We start from the raw sequence: 16766 nt of genomic DNA, 5'->3' as shown, positions 1-16766 counted from the left end.
TTAGTTTAATATTATTGGTATGTATTTATTTTATATAAATTGGCAACTTATATGAATACACATATAATGATTAGGATTATTTGAAAAAAGTATTTTTATACCCAACATTATCAGTTATAAATTTGGATGTGTGGCGTAATATTGAAGTCTTACGATGTTCATATTTTAAATTCAAAATTTTAATTTGTAGTATTACAAATATGTATTTGATTCACATAAGTATGATATTCGATATAAATAAACCCATGTTTAACATGCGAAGCTAAATTTGCATATTTACAAGCTTCATTTTCCTACCTTAATTAAATAAATAGGTTTCCAAAATTATACAATGAATCTGTATACAAAATGTAGTGTGGTCTACATGTGTCCAAGAGAAGGCAAGTTAAATGATGGGTGATATGCATTACATTCATTTAATTGTTTCTTAATTTAATTACTTTTAAACATAGTTGGCATCATAAAGAAAAATTCAACTTTGTGATTTTCTTTCAACATATACTCACCAATAATGAGTATTTCATTAGGCATGAATTTGTCGAGTTGTATTATTTCATTGAAAAGTGACTTTTCTTCTATCTGTATTCTCAACTTTTGTCTTGAAGTAAGCTAAAATACCTTCCATTACATTCATAACCCGATCATATAAAGCACCAATATTGCCAATCTAATGCACCAACGCAACGATTGGTCTATCCTCGCTCCTAGAATGCTTTTTATCTGACAACGTCATCCTAGCATTGATTAGAACAGCAAAACCAATTTCATTTTCATTGTCTCCTCTCTGCATTTCTTTCAACATTGATATCAAACTTATAGGAGAAGTAAGCATCATCATTAGCATTTAATTATTCAATCGCATCAGCTTCTATTTAGACTCGTTGATCGGTTGCTCTATCATATCCGAATATCACTTTAAAATCACCAAAAAATAGGATAAGGTTTGTTTCGTAACCCTTTAGCATGTGGGTGTGATTGGCAAAAGTTCAAACAAAGATGAATCAAACAAAAGTCATACAAAAAAAAAAGGTCAAAAAGATGATAAGCCATAATATAATCTAAAAAAACTTACCCGAACCCACTTATCAAATACTTCTTTCTTAGCTATGATACATTTTTCTTGATCATTTCACCCAAATCCACTAGAATTTTTCATATCACAAATTGCATGATATTGTCTCTTAAGCAACTTAACCCTAGATTCGATGTGGGAAGTAGCTTTAGGTTGTGAAGTCGGAATGACTTGCTCTAGCATTCGTTCAATATAACCTAGATATCCAATGCGAATGTCCCATTATCCGCTCTCCATCTAGGATCTTCAGCCAAAGAATATAGGTAATGAACCAAATACGAATCCTCCTCTCGAGTCCATGAATGGTTACCAAAGTCTAAATTGTCCAATCTACTTTTGGATATGCCTCGAATGGATTACAATGAATTGGCATGCAATTAAGACATTTCAATTCCAAATCACATGGTTAGACATTATAAAACAATATCAATATAGTAAATAAAAAAAATCAAGGGAACGAAATAAACGAATACACATGGAAATAAAGTAGAAAAGTGTGTACTCAAAATTGTAATATTCATTGGGCATTCAAAAATGCCTTAATATATTGTAAACATATATTCAACATTGATATAAAGTAAATTCTACACTCAACTATATGGTACATAAAATAAAAACCATTAGGTAAACAAATAATAAAGTGCAAAACATATCTATAAGGTTATTATCCTTGGGATTGCAACCAATGAGTGAACATATTATTAGCTAGATAATCTCTAAACTGAGTCTAATAATCAGATGGCTCAACATACGTAATCAAATCTTATGTTCAGATTCATTTGGTTAGGAAATACTTCCTTCAGCAATATCCCCTTCAATAGGGTCAAAAACCATTTCAGACCTAATAAAATTATGGATAAGGCAACAAGCAGAAATGATTCTACACTGTGTCTTAATTGAATAAAATGACTTCTCCCTTATAATTGCCCATCTAGCTTTCAATATACCAAAACATCTCTCCATACAATTTCTTGCTTGAGAGTGTTTCATATTAAAGTATTCATTTAGGGTCGTCAGTTGGAGTATTGCCCCCTAATCACTAAGATGATATCATTGATCTCTATAAAGTGTCAAGAATCCTTCCCCATTTGTATATCTGACATCACACAAAGAGTAATTACCTATTAGAATGCTCAACAACATTACTAATATGGAAATAAGCAACATCATTATTAACATTACACAAACATTATACAAATAATACCTGATGAGATCCTCAACCCATTTTCTACATGTAATGGCATCCCTTAACACTCTGTCATCTATAGTAGAATCTTTCAATCTCGGTAGAACATATATGAAATGCATATCTAGGGTGCAAACACTAAGGATATTAGAAGCAATTTCATTTTTCCTAGTCCTGTATCTAGGTTGGTCAACTGTATTTACATTGACTTTGATGTATGTCCCATCTAAGGCACCCAAACAACCCTTAAACCATTTCCATATATTATCTGTTGAATTTTTTTGTATGAGTTTGGGTTTTTTAAACAATAGCATATGTAATCTTCAAATAGAATTCAACACAAAATGAAATTGTCTACTAATTGTTTCTCCAAATCTGACCATTTGACGCTTCATAATCCTATTTTTTGTATGATGGGCAATAATATAGAGGAAGCTAATTACTAGTTCTTCTATTGACATATGTCTAGATGACTATAACCCCCATTCTATTTTAAACAAATGACATAATTTTGCAAAAACTCTCATGTCCATTCTAGTATGATCTAGATATTGCATACTGTTTTAAAAGACCATTGCGTTTAACTCACTAATGCATAGCTTATCATAAGATGTTCCATCATAAGATAGTCTACATCATTTTTTTACGTTAATATTTAATAAAGTTACAACAAGAAAACATAACAAATGCAACAAAGTCTCCATCTAGCTCAATTGCATCATGAGTAATGTAACCAATCGTATCTTTCTTCTCAGTGAAAAACTAGCCATAATTGTTTAGAATATCGTTAAAGTTGAAAACTTAATGGAAAGCAAATCTTAGCATATGGTAGATGAAATCCCCCAAACATCATCAAATAAAATATAAATCACAAAAAAACATTGAAAGATTAGAATGAGCTAAAACAATTTATCCACAAAACAAATAATATATATCGAAAATGCCTTTAATCAAGAACTAAACTACATCTAAAAAAATAAAAAATAAGTTCATTGGAAGGTAACATGGATTATACACTATCAATAAAAAAGAATACACATTGTTTTGTGTAAAAAATGATAATAAACTTTAACAAGACGAAGATTAAATGACGAATGATGAAGCTAAAATTTTTTCAAAGAAAAAAGTAAATGCTATGAGCTAAGATTTGTTGAAATATAAATAAAAAACATATTGGTTATTGAAACATGATGAAGACATCGAATAAGACGTTCCATGTATACAAACGCCATTTTGATAGTTATATTTATAAGCTCTTTTGCTTTACGATTAGACATTAGAACATTCATATTGTCATAACACGATCATCTAGAGAGAAAAAATTTAATATGGGACAATTAAGGTGGTTGTAAGAAAAAATGCCACAATTGATAACCAATTAAGGCGTTTTTTCATACAAATGCATTAATCATATATTTATAAGCGTATATGAAAAAAGATCATGTCATAACACTCTGATTTATGAACATAAAAAGATTAGTTTTTAATTATCAATTAAGGCTTTTCAATTAGGAAAATGCCTTAAATAATTGATGTAAGAATTAATTGGGGCATCGTGGGAAGAAAATGCCATATTTTATTATTATTTAAGGTGTTTTTGGGAAAACGCTAAGAAACGCCTTAAATAATCATCTTTTAAGATGTTTGTTTAACCCAATATTTATTTGAATAATGGTTGATTTAAGGCGTTTTTCATGCCAAACGCTATTAATTATAATATAAAAAAAAATTTTGCAGCAGAAACCTATAATTGATTTGCAATCACTTCCAAACATACTTTTTAAAATGATAATGATTATTTTATAATTTTTTATTCAGGTCAAATTTTGAAACAATACAACTTTGCTCTCGGAATCCTAAAATATTACAGGGAAATATAGGTTTTTGATTTTGAGACTTTGAGCACTGTTGGAAATCTGTCACTTTTCCCGAAATTAGAGTATTCTGAACTAAATATTAGAATCAAATACCCACCAGTAAAATTTTAAAAGAAAATTTATGAATTCTCTCAAACTAAACACCCCTTAAAAATATTCTCAGCACATAAATATAATAATAATATCTTTATTTACTATCAATTAATTTTAAATTAAATATTGATTTAAAATTTACAATAAAAAGTGGAGGGTCAGAGTTCGTTAATTATTAAGAATATCCTCATGACCAATGAATGATGTTATAATGACTCTTTATCTTGCTCCACTGCTGGCTACTGCTGGCTTTCGTAGCATTTGACCAAATATAATATAGAAAAGAAGAAAATTGTGAATCTCTTTATGGCAATAGACAACTAATTGTCAAAGACAAGCTTTAAAACCAGATTTAATTTGAATATATGGAGGAAAAAGAAAGCAGTGGGGAACTTGTCAATTTTACATTTTGCGCAATGAAGCATCCTTGCTCTTGCTCGCTTTATACCAACTCATGATCATCTTCATCTTTCGCCTATCTAACATTTGCCACCTTTTTCCAGGATTTCTTGTGTTCTCCGCAAATTTTCCAAATCTAGCTGCAGTTTCAACATTGCCACCTTCTTTATAAACTTCATGCCAACAGGTTCATATCATCTCCAATATTTCTCGTTTTATAAATGGAATTGGATTCCCAATTATTTGCATTGAACTTGAAAACTTTCTGTTGTTTCATTTTTCGTTTTAAAAATTAAATAAATAGAAGAAGATGAAGAACGTGGCTTTTACAGTTTGTTCCAACTTTTTTCAAATCTACTAGGAATTGAAGAAAGGACAATGGAACTAGTTCGAGTATAATGGATTTGGTTTTTATAAAAAAAAATCACGAAAATTTCATGTGATTTAATTATAATTATAAAATTAAAATTAAAATTAAAATATTATAAATCAAAATTAATTTTATGTTGGTGCTTTAAATTTGACCTAGTCAAATCATTCTTTTCCAGGAGAAAGTGGTGATCATATTTAATGCAACCCAAGATTCAAAAGAGTTTTATGTGCGAGTGCCACGTACCTGTCTAATCATGAATTGCTCTAGGCAAAACGAAACCCAACACAACACACGCACATGGACAATAACTCAAAACAACTGGAGCATCAGAACATTAAAAGACGAGTTTCACATGCCAATAATCACCACTTTCGACCTCCTCCAACTCAGCTGTAATATGCCAATAATCACCCCTTTCATATGTTCCTGTCTAATTCCAACCCCTCCTCAGTTGCAATATTGCATTCCCCTGTCAAAGTGTAAACCAACGTGATCATTTGACAATGTTCCGTGCTGGTTAATTTCAAGTTTGAACTTTATTAAATTTCAACTAGTTGGGCACCCACAAAAAGTCAACAAAAACTCAAAAATGGAATCGGTAATGGCGTTTGATATATCCTTGTTCTAATTTAACCATACATTCTGAGTCACAAGTCACATTCACACGACATTCAATGCCACATGCATTATAGCTGTCCTTTGTAGGAAAAGATTATTTCAGTCATGTATACATTTTTTGTTGCTTTTCCTTATGATCAGGCCAACTACCAAGACCCTATCCCAAGTTTAGATGCTCCATCATATTGTTGCTGGCATATCAGCCCCATCTGTCAGAGCAACTCGTGAGGCTGTAAACAGAAATTTATGTAACAAGATGGGATGGCTCCAATCCTTGGCAACATTTTGGTTGACTTGAAAGAATTTTGCTGCTTTTGAACCAAGGCTTCTGCCTCTCAATACCGAATCTAAGAACTATAATATATATATATATATATATAGTAATAAATAAACTCAAGTAAAAAGATGAAACACAATCTGCAAAGATAACATTTTATCAGAGACAGTCAATGAAAATATTTATTAATTGAAGAATTTCCATTTATATTCTCCTCTTCTGACAATGCTCTTTAAAACATAAAAAATACTATAATTTACATTGCTATTGTTTCAATTTTTTTAAGCACTTGAAGAACATAGTCGGGTTAAAAATAGACAAATGTCAGTCCAGAGATGACAGGGGCTCCGACAGAGTTGGAAAGATATGCATGCACACAACCCTCTGCAATCTGGATGCCATTTTTTAAAATTTATATATTCTACATTCTCTGATTTTAATTTTGATGCCTGTCAATTTATTTAAACAAGAAAGCAAAATTCTGATGCGTCAATTGGGGAGTGCGTTACATTGCACTGGGGAAGCCACCTCACAATCCACATGACTTTGATCTGATTGGTGGAGGGAAAAAAGAAAAATGAATGAGGGTATTTTTGGAGAAGCAGAAGATGGCAAAAGCAACTAAACAGAAAGGATGGGACTGGCCTTTGTGGCTACTGTTTACGCTACATAGACAGCAGTAGCAGTCCTTTTGTGGGCTCTTATAAATTCTTCCAACCAATTTTTTGATTCCTTGCTTCCGATGCTTTTAACAAATTAGTAAGCTGTATCTCCACAAACCCACTCACCCTGTCTTTCCCTCTGTCTGAAATCTGAATATATACCGCTCATTCCTCTCTGATCGTAACCATAAATTAAACAACTTCCAGGCGCTAGCTGTTGCTAATGGCAATCCGTACCCTAGTTCAAGTTGTTCTTGTTGTTTACTCTATTCAAGCCATTGGTGAGGAAAACAAGTATGAAATTGTTGTGCAAAATTCAAATTGAAAATGAAATAGCACTCACTGGCACTAGTAGTAGTATATATGGATTGGATTACGTAGACTATAGAAGAAATAACTATTGGAGTAGCCAAATATGTGCAGAGACCTTGGGAATGCAAAGCTGTGGGGTAGTTTAGTACCCGAGTTGGGAATGCTTGAGCGTCTTCAATAACCGTAAGCAAATCCAATATTGGTATTTGCTGGCAGCTAAATTAAATATACTTGGATTTTGGATAATTAAAAGTTATTGTCATGTGTTTCATACCTGCTACTAACATTGTGATTGATCTCACCAACCATATTAACCGGTGATGGTGTCACCCTCCGATCATAGGCTGGCTGATTTTGATTTTGAAAATATATTATTTTCATGGTTGATGATACGACGGACGCTGTATTTAATGCAAAATGACATGGCTGTTGCATGTAATGTTTACAGGGAGCTGTACATGAACAACTTGGGTGAGTTCCATACCAGAGGAACTTGGAGAACTGAAAAGCCTAGTGAGCTTGGATCTTTACCACAACAACCTTGCTGGGTCCATTCCAGCTTCACTTTCTAAGCTCTCCGATCTCAAGTTCCTGTAAAGTTTTTTTTCCTTTTTCACTAATTGTAAAGTTAAACTGATGATGATGGTCAGTCATTAATGTTCATGAAAACCTTTGGACGGATCACAAACTGAGCTCTGTTGATATCCATTGAATGCAGGCGACTGAATAGTAACAGATTGAGTGGAAGAATTCCAAGACAACTTACAAAACTTGGAAATCTAAAGATCCTGTGGGTCATGGTTTGGATTTGTCTCATCGACATTAGTAGTATTTTTATTTTCCCTTCCCTCATCATTATTTAACACTACTGTTGTGGAGCAGTGACGTATCAAAAAACGATTTGTGTGCACAATCCCTACCTCGGGTTCCTTCTCTAAGTTTTCGGAGGAAAGTAATGAATGAGTAACGATTCTGCTTCAAAATGTCGAAGGCTTCAATTCCTATTCTGTGTTTGTTTCTTCTTCTTTTGCCGGTTGTTTTATTTTATTTTATTTTTATACAGTTTTACGAACAAGTCAAGACTGGAAGGACCGGAGCTGATGGGATTTGTGAGATACGATATAGGAGGTGTACATGATGATGCGCAGCAACGAATAACTATTGCCCATTCCACATATTATCTCGGCCATGTTATATAATAGCACTAAAGATTTAAAAAAAAAAAAAAAAAAAGGCTACTAATCGACATCTTTAGAAGTGACGTCCGAGCAAATTGCATCTTCTTTTGCAGTAAATATACTTGGAAGTTAATGGCATTGGCTATATAATACTTGGAAAATGCTTCGGATTCTTAGACATTTATATAAATATATATAAGAACAAAGGACTTGACATTCTAAATGCTCTCGTGCTTTTGCCTAAATTACGGTGACTAAATATTTCAAAATTAATTCACGACATTCAAAGGACAAGGTTTTCCTCTCTACTCAAGTCATTTTTAGAAGTGAAAATAATTATAAAATGATAAAATTGTCCTATATAACTATTTGAACAGGTTAAATATAGGGAAAGATACTCAAGCATGATCTTAATCCTCCATCACAAATAAATACTTAGATATTTAGAACAGCAAGGTAACAACTCATAGCTCATTAGACACAATAACATGTTGTGTACATATACACAGGTTTTGTTTGGTGTTACATTTTTAAAATACAAAAGAAATGAAACGGCAAAACGATAGGAGTATATATATTCGATTAAAAGGAAGGCAAGCAAATAAACAATAAAATCAATCCAGGCAAGATAAATGGGCATTGAATCAAAATCACCCAGATGTGTCCCCATCTAATTATTACCTTCTGCATTGAGAAACTAAATTTGCAACCAAAAGGAACCTTATTTGTCTAGCAATGGCAGTAATCCACCTTTCACTCAAACACTGAAGTTGACAATATATATATAAATATATATATATATATATATATATTACACATTTGTGGAAAACATGTCACTTTGCCCATTCCAATTATACATGTTCATCGAAAGCAAATGCTCTTAAGCAAGATTTTTGAGTATCTCATTGACAAAACTTACTATTCTTAATTTCATACAGCACCATAAAAGTCCTGTTTCTAACCAAATTCTTAATACATCAGCAGCAAAGTAAATTATATTTAGATTATATGAATGCTGAATCTATCTTTTTGTGGTAGGGTTATGGATGTGGAGGGTTCAGGCCTAGAGGAATAACTCATAAACTCTATGTTAGTCGGAGTATGTTCAATTTATGTGTTTATGTATTTTCATATATTTAGAGGGTCAGCGCTCTATAAACATGCTCATTGGATGTGTTAAAAATCAATATTTCTCTTTTTAGAAAAACAGTCATAAACTTATGAATATAAGATATCATAAAGACAAATCAATCCACCTATACTGCCAAATATTATTTACTATAGTAATTTGCATAGTATAAAAGAATTGAATTATATTATTGCCTTGAAGAAAATACAAAATTTCTCAAAAATGATGGAACATGTGGCAAGTATTTCACTGATTCATGCCAAGTGTGCATTATAATAGACAAGGATTGGCTGAAACATAAAACAACAATATAGGAAAAATTAATAGACAAGGGTATATTCACATATCTGCACCTGTATGATATGGTAAAGACAATTGTAGCCCCCACGAGCCAGGAGTTGAAATCACTACTATAATTATATATAATCAATCAGCTCCTGCATCAATCACATACCAACAGTCAGAAATAGAAAAAAAGATACATAGAAGCTCACCAGAATGCATAATATACAATTGTTCATGCTATTGAACTATAGACCTTGCATGCGAGGGATAATTCCAAATAAGAGGACCACTAATGGAATAACCTAATGCAACATAAGTTTCTAAAACGGTTGCTTGTTAAAAAATTACAGGGAACAACAAAATAAAGGTGCCAGTATGGCATAAAAATTCCAATACTGCTTCAAAACATCAACTAGCCTCAATAAACTTGGAGAAATAAACAAAAGTATTGTGGCATTGCATTTGGGGGCTGGACAGGCAGAACTGAAAATTTTATTTTTTGAATTTGCTGGATTTAAAGCATATATTTGACTTCTAAGTCTGCACTCTATATAAAAAATATTAGAGTTGCATGGTTGTCATGAATAAGCTATCAAACGCATCCACTCCCAAGCACTACAGAAAATTGTGATGCACTCGGTCTTTATTCACGGTCTTCATAACAAATGCTCAAATTTTCACATTTTGAGCCATATTCATTTTTTAAGAAGTATCTGAAAAGTGATATAGTATATATATTGAGAAAGAAACTTGCACAACAAGCAATGATCAATCAACTGGTAAAGTCATCCCATCCATTGTTTCCCTGGATGGTAATAACCAACTTACTGGAATTTTAATCATTTTGGCACAAGTATTTTAAATGGATCAAAGGAAACAAAAGCATTGCTTTCTGATTACCTATCAGCAGTCTCTGAACTAGTTGATGATGGCTGGGTTTGAGAAAAAGATATTGGTGTCAAAGGAGGTGAGGCAACACCTTGAGACATCCCTGAACTGATAGCAGTTTCGAGTGGCTTGGACACTGGTAATGATGTCACTCTATGAGCACTTGAGGGTATGGAGAAACTGCGTGTAACAACCTGTGGTGGTTGTGGCAGAGGAGAGGCTGCTTTTGACACCACATATTGATTTGTAGCAGAAAGCACTTGACCTCTAGGCATCAAGGGGCCTGAATAACCAACCAAGCCTAAAGGTCTTGAAGATTTGGAGGCTGAACTGGCTGGGGGTCTAGGAAGTTCATGAAGCTCACTTATTTTTGGTGAGGACACAAGAGGGGAAGTACTGGGTGATACTTTCCGAGATGTTGATGGCAGTTGTGGCATTGGATTTCTCACAATTGGCCCAGAGAACAATCGTGGATGTTCCACTGAAACAGGTTTGGTAGGCCACGGTTTACTTGTCAATGGGCCAGAAAAGGCTTGTCGTTTGATTTTCTTGGAATCAGAAGCAGCAATTGGACTAACTCGCGAAAATAAAACCCTATCAGACAAAGGAGGGGGCAGTCGAGTTGAAGAAGCAGCATTATTGCTCTCTCTCAGTATTGACTGTGCATACATAGTGCCAGATCCAGAAATTTTCTTATCTCCCAAAATCCTCTCATATTTCTTATGTTCAAGCGGAGATGAATGCCATAAATTGTTTGAATGCTCATTCAAACTTGTTTTGAAAGATAGAGGAGCTGGATTACCTAATCCAGTAGAACCTTTAGTAGCAACCGGTGTAGGTAATACATATGAGTTGAACTTCCGTGCCAATAATGGTTGAATTTTCTGAGAAGGGTCAAATTTATTCTCAGCAAAAAGAGGGGCTGATTGGCTGCTGTTCCTTATTTCGGCTCTAAATGAAAAAGAATGACAGCGGCTTCTTTCTAGATTTTCCTGTAACATAAGGAACAGTAAAATATACTAGCAATAAAGTATATGTTTGCAGCAAAAGGGGGAAAATATGCAAATTTTGAGGTTATAAAGTTGCTTCACTGGAAGGATAACATATTTTGTGTTCAGCATAAGTCAATGCATATAAATCTGTTGACCAATCAGACTCAGTTAATAAACTTTTACGGTTAATTATATAGTCCAGCTAAACCTGATATGTAATAGGATGATTAATTTCAAAATATTTGATGGTAAAATCCGAAAGAGGAATATGTGACCCAGATAAAACCGTTACACGTTAAAAGCCAATATCATTTTTCAGCAGATCAAGGATATATAACATAGATTGCAATTAATGGAATGAATTATCAGGAACTGCTCACTTGACAGGTTTTGCGCATTTACATAACACAAATTTGCAAAATCTAGCCTCATATTGTGAACAATAATTAATAATATAACAAGTTCTTTACCTTTGCAGCCTCCCCCATTGCAATTTGGGGAAATGTAAGGCCTACTTGATCCAACTGCAAAAATCACATGGAAATCATACAATTAATGCATTTAGAGGCACAAATAGAATTAATTCTTATTTTATGTATGTCAACCCCATGCAAGGTCCATACAACTTTCTTTACAACACTCAGGAGAGTGAAATCCATTACACATACACAAAAGAAACAACATCAACAACATCAACAACAACAACAACAATTGCATTTCAGCAAGGAAGAAATTAGTTAGCTTGTCTTAGCCAGAAATAGAATGTTAAATAGTCACCTTCATTGAGTGTTGTGAAGTGGGAACCATGTTCTGATCTTGCTCATTTTGTCCATAGTCAAAGCTCAATTCCCCATCATCATGGTCATAACCATCATCCTCATCATCATCATCATCACTGTTGTCATCATCATCATCGTTTTCATAATTGTCATAATCTTCACCATTGTCTCTGTCATCATCTTCAAGTCCACTGAAGTGGTAATCAATATGCTGTTGTTTAGTGATCTTCTGCACATGTGGCTCTACTTCTTCAAGAGACTTAAGAGCCTTCTTAAAAAAGCACAGCTGCTTTCAAGCAAAAGGAAATAGATCAATAACCAACAACAGAGGGAATAAAAAGTTCAACAAAGTAGAAAAGAAAGAAAAGAAACCTGAGCAGCATGGTGTCGTGCTGCTTGAGTGAGAAGGCTTCTTGATTGTCCTTGCTTTAGAGATTTCAACCGAAAAACAAATAAGGTTGCCTCCTCATCATATTCATCATGTGCTACTTGTAATTGCTGCATGGAGAAATTCTCCCCTTTCCCACTTTTTGATCTTCCTTTTTCTTTGTGTCTCACTGCCATGTACTCGTACACATTTCTATAGATAACACAACAAATATCAGAAACCAATATCTTTGAAGGATGAACTTTGTGTCTGCCTATTTGTTGAAAGAAGAAATAATAAAAAATAAAACTTGGACCTTTTTTCATCACATTGCCGCTTCATCTCCTGTATCAACACAGAGGAAAAAGTCACTCAAAATTACCTCATTTAAATGCTTAACTGGCTCTGTAATACATAATGCAAAATTTTGTGTAACTAAAACAATGTGATTCACCAATAAAAGTTTAATCTTTTGTTGATAATATTTGCATAATACATAAGAAAATGATGATACGTCGACGCTTCTGAAGAAAAAAAACCATAACATACAAGTCAAGATACTACGGAATCCCACATAAATCCTGTATCCAATGTCGGATTCTTATGTGAGCCCTTAAGACGTTTGAATGAACTTAAGCCAATAATGATTACAACATATAAAGCAAGTTTTCAAGGGGTAAGCCTTTCAAAAACATTTTGGATGCCATCCCAAGGCGTTCATATGTTTTAAAGAAAACAGGGAGTGGAATACAGAGGAATTTCTTGGTATTGATTGGTGAATAAGTTCTATTACTTGAAAGAAATAACAAACAAACAAATATAACAAAGTCTTCTTTTCCCCGCTGTTGTTCACTGTTACAGACAATTTCCAGGTTCCAAACTTTCAAAATTGTTTATGTTAACATGACAAAACTATACACCTAATCACTGAATCTTCAAGAGTTAGTCTTTGCTAGCCATTATCTTGATATGTACATGTCCAGAAAGTAGAAAAGTAAAGGACATTTAAAAGAAAAAGCAATTACCATCAAATAATTGAGCACTACATTAACAAGAAGAGTCAAGAAGCCAAACTGTAAGTGATAATCTTCACATGATAGAATGATCAAAATTAGAAAAATTAGTACAGAAAAAAAAAAAAAAAAAACCAAATAGAACTTGCCAATAATTGGTAGAAATATTCCATAAGAACAAACCTCAACTGTTCGAAGTTCATTAAGAAGGGACTCTGATGGGCTAGTGATTGTCTGGAATATATGAGACCGCTGAAGGATGCAAAGTAATAATTCATAAGCACAGTAAAGAAGACAAACTTTTATGAGAGCTTCCAGGTTGTAACAAAAAATACTCACATAGCTGTCAACAAGTTTCTGGAGTTTGAACTGTACTTTTCCAAGCATTAGTAGTACTTTACCTGCAGAGGAACAAAAGCAGCTTATTTTCACACATCCCTTTTTGAAATGGTTTGGTGCTACATATAACAGAGTATACATTCTGATGAAGAAACAACTATGATGCATCTAAAGCCAGGTACTACTATCCGAATGTGCCAAAGTGGGTAAAAATAGTATCTATTCTAAAAGATTTAGAAAAAAAATTTGCATTTTTTCTCACTTGAGAGATTGAAGGTAACAACATTAAGGATGCATTACAAGTGTCGAATATACTAAATGTGAATAAGCTAAAATTCAACTGGCTGCAAAATTTTGAGTTTTACTTGATTCATCTCCTAAATCAAAGTTGACAACCAAAACACAAGAAGTACTTTGAAACTGGGCAATCTGTGGTGGAAAAAACTTATTAACTCTTAAATCAAAGTTGACAACTAAAACACAAGAAGTACTTTGAAACTGGGCAATCTATGGTGGAAAAAACTTATTAAACGGAAAGGTAATGAGTACAAATGTAAAGTCTTACATGGAAAGTCATCCGTTATTTGATTATGCTAACTAGCAAACATTGAGCACAATAATATAACAATATATATCTACTTACCACTTTCTTCATCATCATTTAAAGCAGTTTTTGCAAGAAGACAAGCACCCATTTCCCGCAATGACTCTGAGAATTCTGAGAATAAGCGGGACTACATGAGAGATTTCAAGATTGAAAAGGCGTACAAAGTCTTCCATACCAAAAATTAGAGACCAGACAACTAATATTTTATCATCAAGCTTGAGCTTGAACCAACATACAAAAATACCATTAATGAACCAATGCCATCATTCTTACATCAACTATTTGTACCATTAGATTTATAAAATTGTCAATCTCCAGGGCCAGGACTTGAAAAGAAAACTTAAATTCAACAATGACATTCGCATTATGCAGAAACATGTATTTAAGAATTTTAATAATAATAATGCGAAAGCTGAACTCCATGCATTAGTTACCATTAAATGAACAAATCATCTAATCATAGAAAGAGCTTGAAATAATTTAATGATGCCTATAAAACCATACATGGATAAACAACCGAACATGCAGCATGTAACAAAAAGATGAACCTTCTAAACGCATTACATGAATGAAGACTTAGAACATGCTTAAATGAATCTCATAAAACCAAAATAAAAAAAATAAAAAAATCATTTCAGTGACGCATAAATAAGAAATACAACAAATGCACAAATAAAAACGAAACATTAATAAATTACCATAAGCACTATTTGCAGTTGCTGCAGCTGCAGAAAGTAAGCTGTCGTAGCAATCTCTCATATCCTGCATATCCTACAAATCATACAAAACCATAGATAAATCACCTTTGACCCAACAATACACCCACTAGGTGAAAATCTCAAGCCACAGCTTTGAGCAACTTTTATAGGTGAAAGCACTCTTAAGCCTAATCCTTTACATCAAGAAGTGCTTAATTAATTAAAGCTGAAAAGGACTCATTTTTTGGAGTAATTGACATATTTTAGCAAGGTATTATTCCATGACCAGCCTGGAAAGTTTCAGTGAATGAAATTAAATGAAAAGAAAAAAGAAAGAAAACAAAGAAAAAGAAGAAGAAATATAATGTTTTAATCTTTCCTTAAAGAAATCCAGTTAATTCATAAATCGACTTACCAAAGCATAGAGAAAACCCTCACTGAACGTTTGAATAATGGAAAGACAAATGAAAATTAGGAAATCGAAATGACCATTGAAAATTTTTTAAATATATAAATATACATATATATATATATGTATATTTGGAGTTGTTATAGCAACCAAAGAGAGGATGAAATGAGACCTGAGAAGCCTGAGCGAGCTCGTCGAATTGAGGAAAAGGTCGAACATCTTTTCGGTCCTTGGTTTCCCCACCGTGCTTGTGAAGGGCAAACCCTCGCAATCTTCTCAGAGAAGTCTTCATTTTCGTCCGCCTTAAAACAATAAAAATCCTCTTTCTCTCTCTCGCTCGCACAATATTTACGTGATTTCTGTTTCCGAACAACAACAGACTTCCAAGCCAAAATCCCCCCTTCTTCCTCTTTCTTCTTTCTTTTATGAATATATGATATGGTATGGTTACGTCAACTACATAAAAAAAAAATTTTTTTAATAAAAAAAGAAAGAAAGAAGAGGGTCATACACTGACCGACATACGTTTTCTTTAGAGAACCAGAAATTTCAGAATTTGCTCCTTCTTCACTTCTTCCTTGTTCCCCTTTTTTCTAATGTAATCATTTCATTTCTTTTATTAATTAATTAATTAATTAATTAGTAGTACGTCATGTAATTACATCAACTACGGAAATTTTATACACTCGTAATCTTATTCTTATCCCAATAAACACCAGTTTAATTCTTTTTTTATTTAATAAAACTAACACCAAATGCCAAACTGGACGATGAAGAAACAGACACAGAGAGAGAGAGTAAAAGGTCAAAAGTCAATAATCTCTTTTTTAATGAATAATAATGAATTCAGTATAATCGTGCGATTATGATGCCTTTGTTAGTTTTTTTCTTTTTTTTTTTTTTTAAAGCAAAAGTTAGATTTGCTTGCAATAAGGTTAATGATTATGTTATATTAAGTTTAGATTTCTTTTTAGTTATTTTACTTTAAAGACCTAACTAGCCTGTACTCGTATTGTACAATTAATTTTATCAAGACAATTTTTTTATTAAAAAAAAAAAAACTATTTCGTTACTGCAATTCTTTTTACCATTGAATTCAAATTCAGGTTACAAGGACATTTATTTATATCAGAAAAATCTCTCTTTATTAAGAAAGTATAGCGTGAAATTTGAAAATTTGTTCAATATATTTAAATTTGGTTGGATTCCATTT

General features: G+C 32.8%; 1 protein-coding gene, 1 long non-coding RNA gene and 1 pseudogene across 8 annotated transcripts; 1 reads left to right on the top strand and 2 right to left on the bottom strand.

Annotated features, from left to right (window-relative positions):
• Positions 1-1819: 1819 nt before the first annotated feature.
• LOC149518777 (uncharacterized) lies at positions 1820-2791 on the bottom strand (annotated as a pseudogene).
• A 2430-nt stretch (positions 2792-5221) lies between these two features.
• Positions 5222-9509, top strand: LOC111281562 (uncharacterized). Its single transcript, XR_016342186.1, has 2 exons — positions 5222-7462; positions 7933-9509. It is a non-coding gene; the product is annotated as an uncharacterized LOC111281562 (long non-coding RNA).
• Positions 9346-16128, bottom strand: LOC111281876 (uncharacterized protein At2g33490-like). 7 transcript variants are annotated; one of them, XM_089760851.1, is made up of 12 exons: positions 16071-16128; positions 15726-15973; positions 15145-15217; positions 14483-14557; positions 13840-13901; positions 13684-13752; positions 12804-12832; positions 12493-12700; positions 12119-12406; positions 11812-11865; positions 10362-11341; positions 9346-9613 (listed from the first exon to the last, which is right to left on the bottom strand). In XM_089760851.1, the coding sequence occupies exons 2-12, from the start codon at positions 15843-15845 to the stop codon at positions 9607-9609; spliced, it is 1965 nt and encodes a 654-aa protein (XP_089616977.1). In that variant the 5' UTR covers positions 15846-15973; positions 16071-16128; the 3' UTR covers positions 9346-9606. The 7 variants fall into 7 exon arrangements, with proteins under 7 accessions (XP_089616977.1, XP_089616978.1, XP_022725378.2 ...); XM_089760852.1 differs by having other exon boundaries at positions 16079-16117; XM_022869643.2 differs by lacking the exon at positions 16071-16128 and having other exon boundaries at positions 15145-15208; positions 15726-15994.
• Between the last annotated feature and the right edge of the window lie 638 nt (positions 16129-16766).

Source organism: Durio zibethinus, chromosome 5 (assembly GCF_047325235.1).
Source record: "Durio zibethinus cultivar Kanyao isolate XHJ-2024 chromosome 5, ASM4732523v1, whole genome shotgun sequence".
NCBI classification, from domain to species: Eukaryota; Viridiplantae; Streptophyta; class Magnoliopsida; order Malvales; family Malvaceae; genus Durio; species Durio zibethinus.
This window is presented reverse-complemented; position numbering and strand designations above follow the sequence as displayed.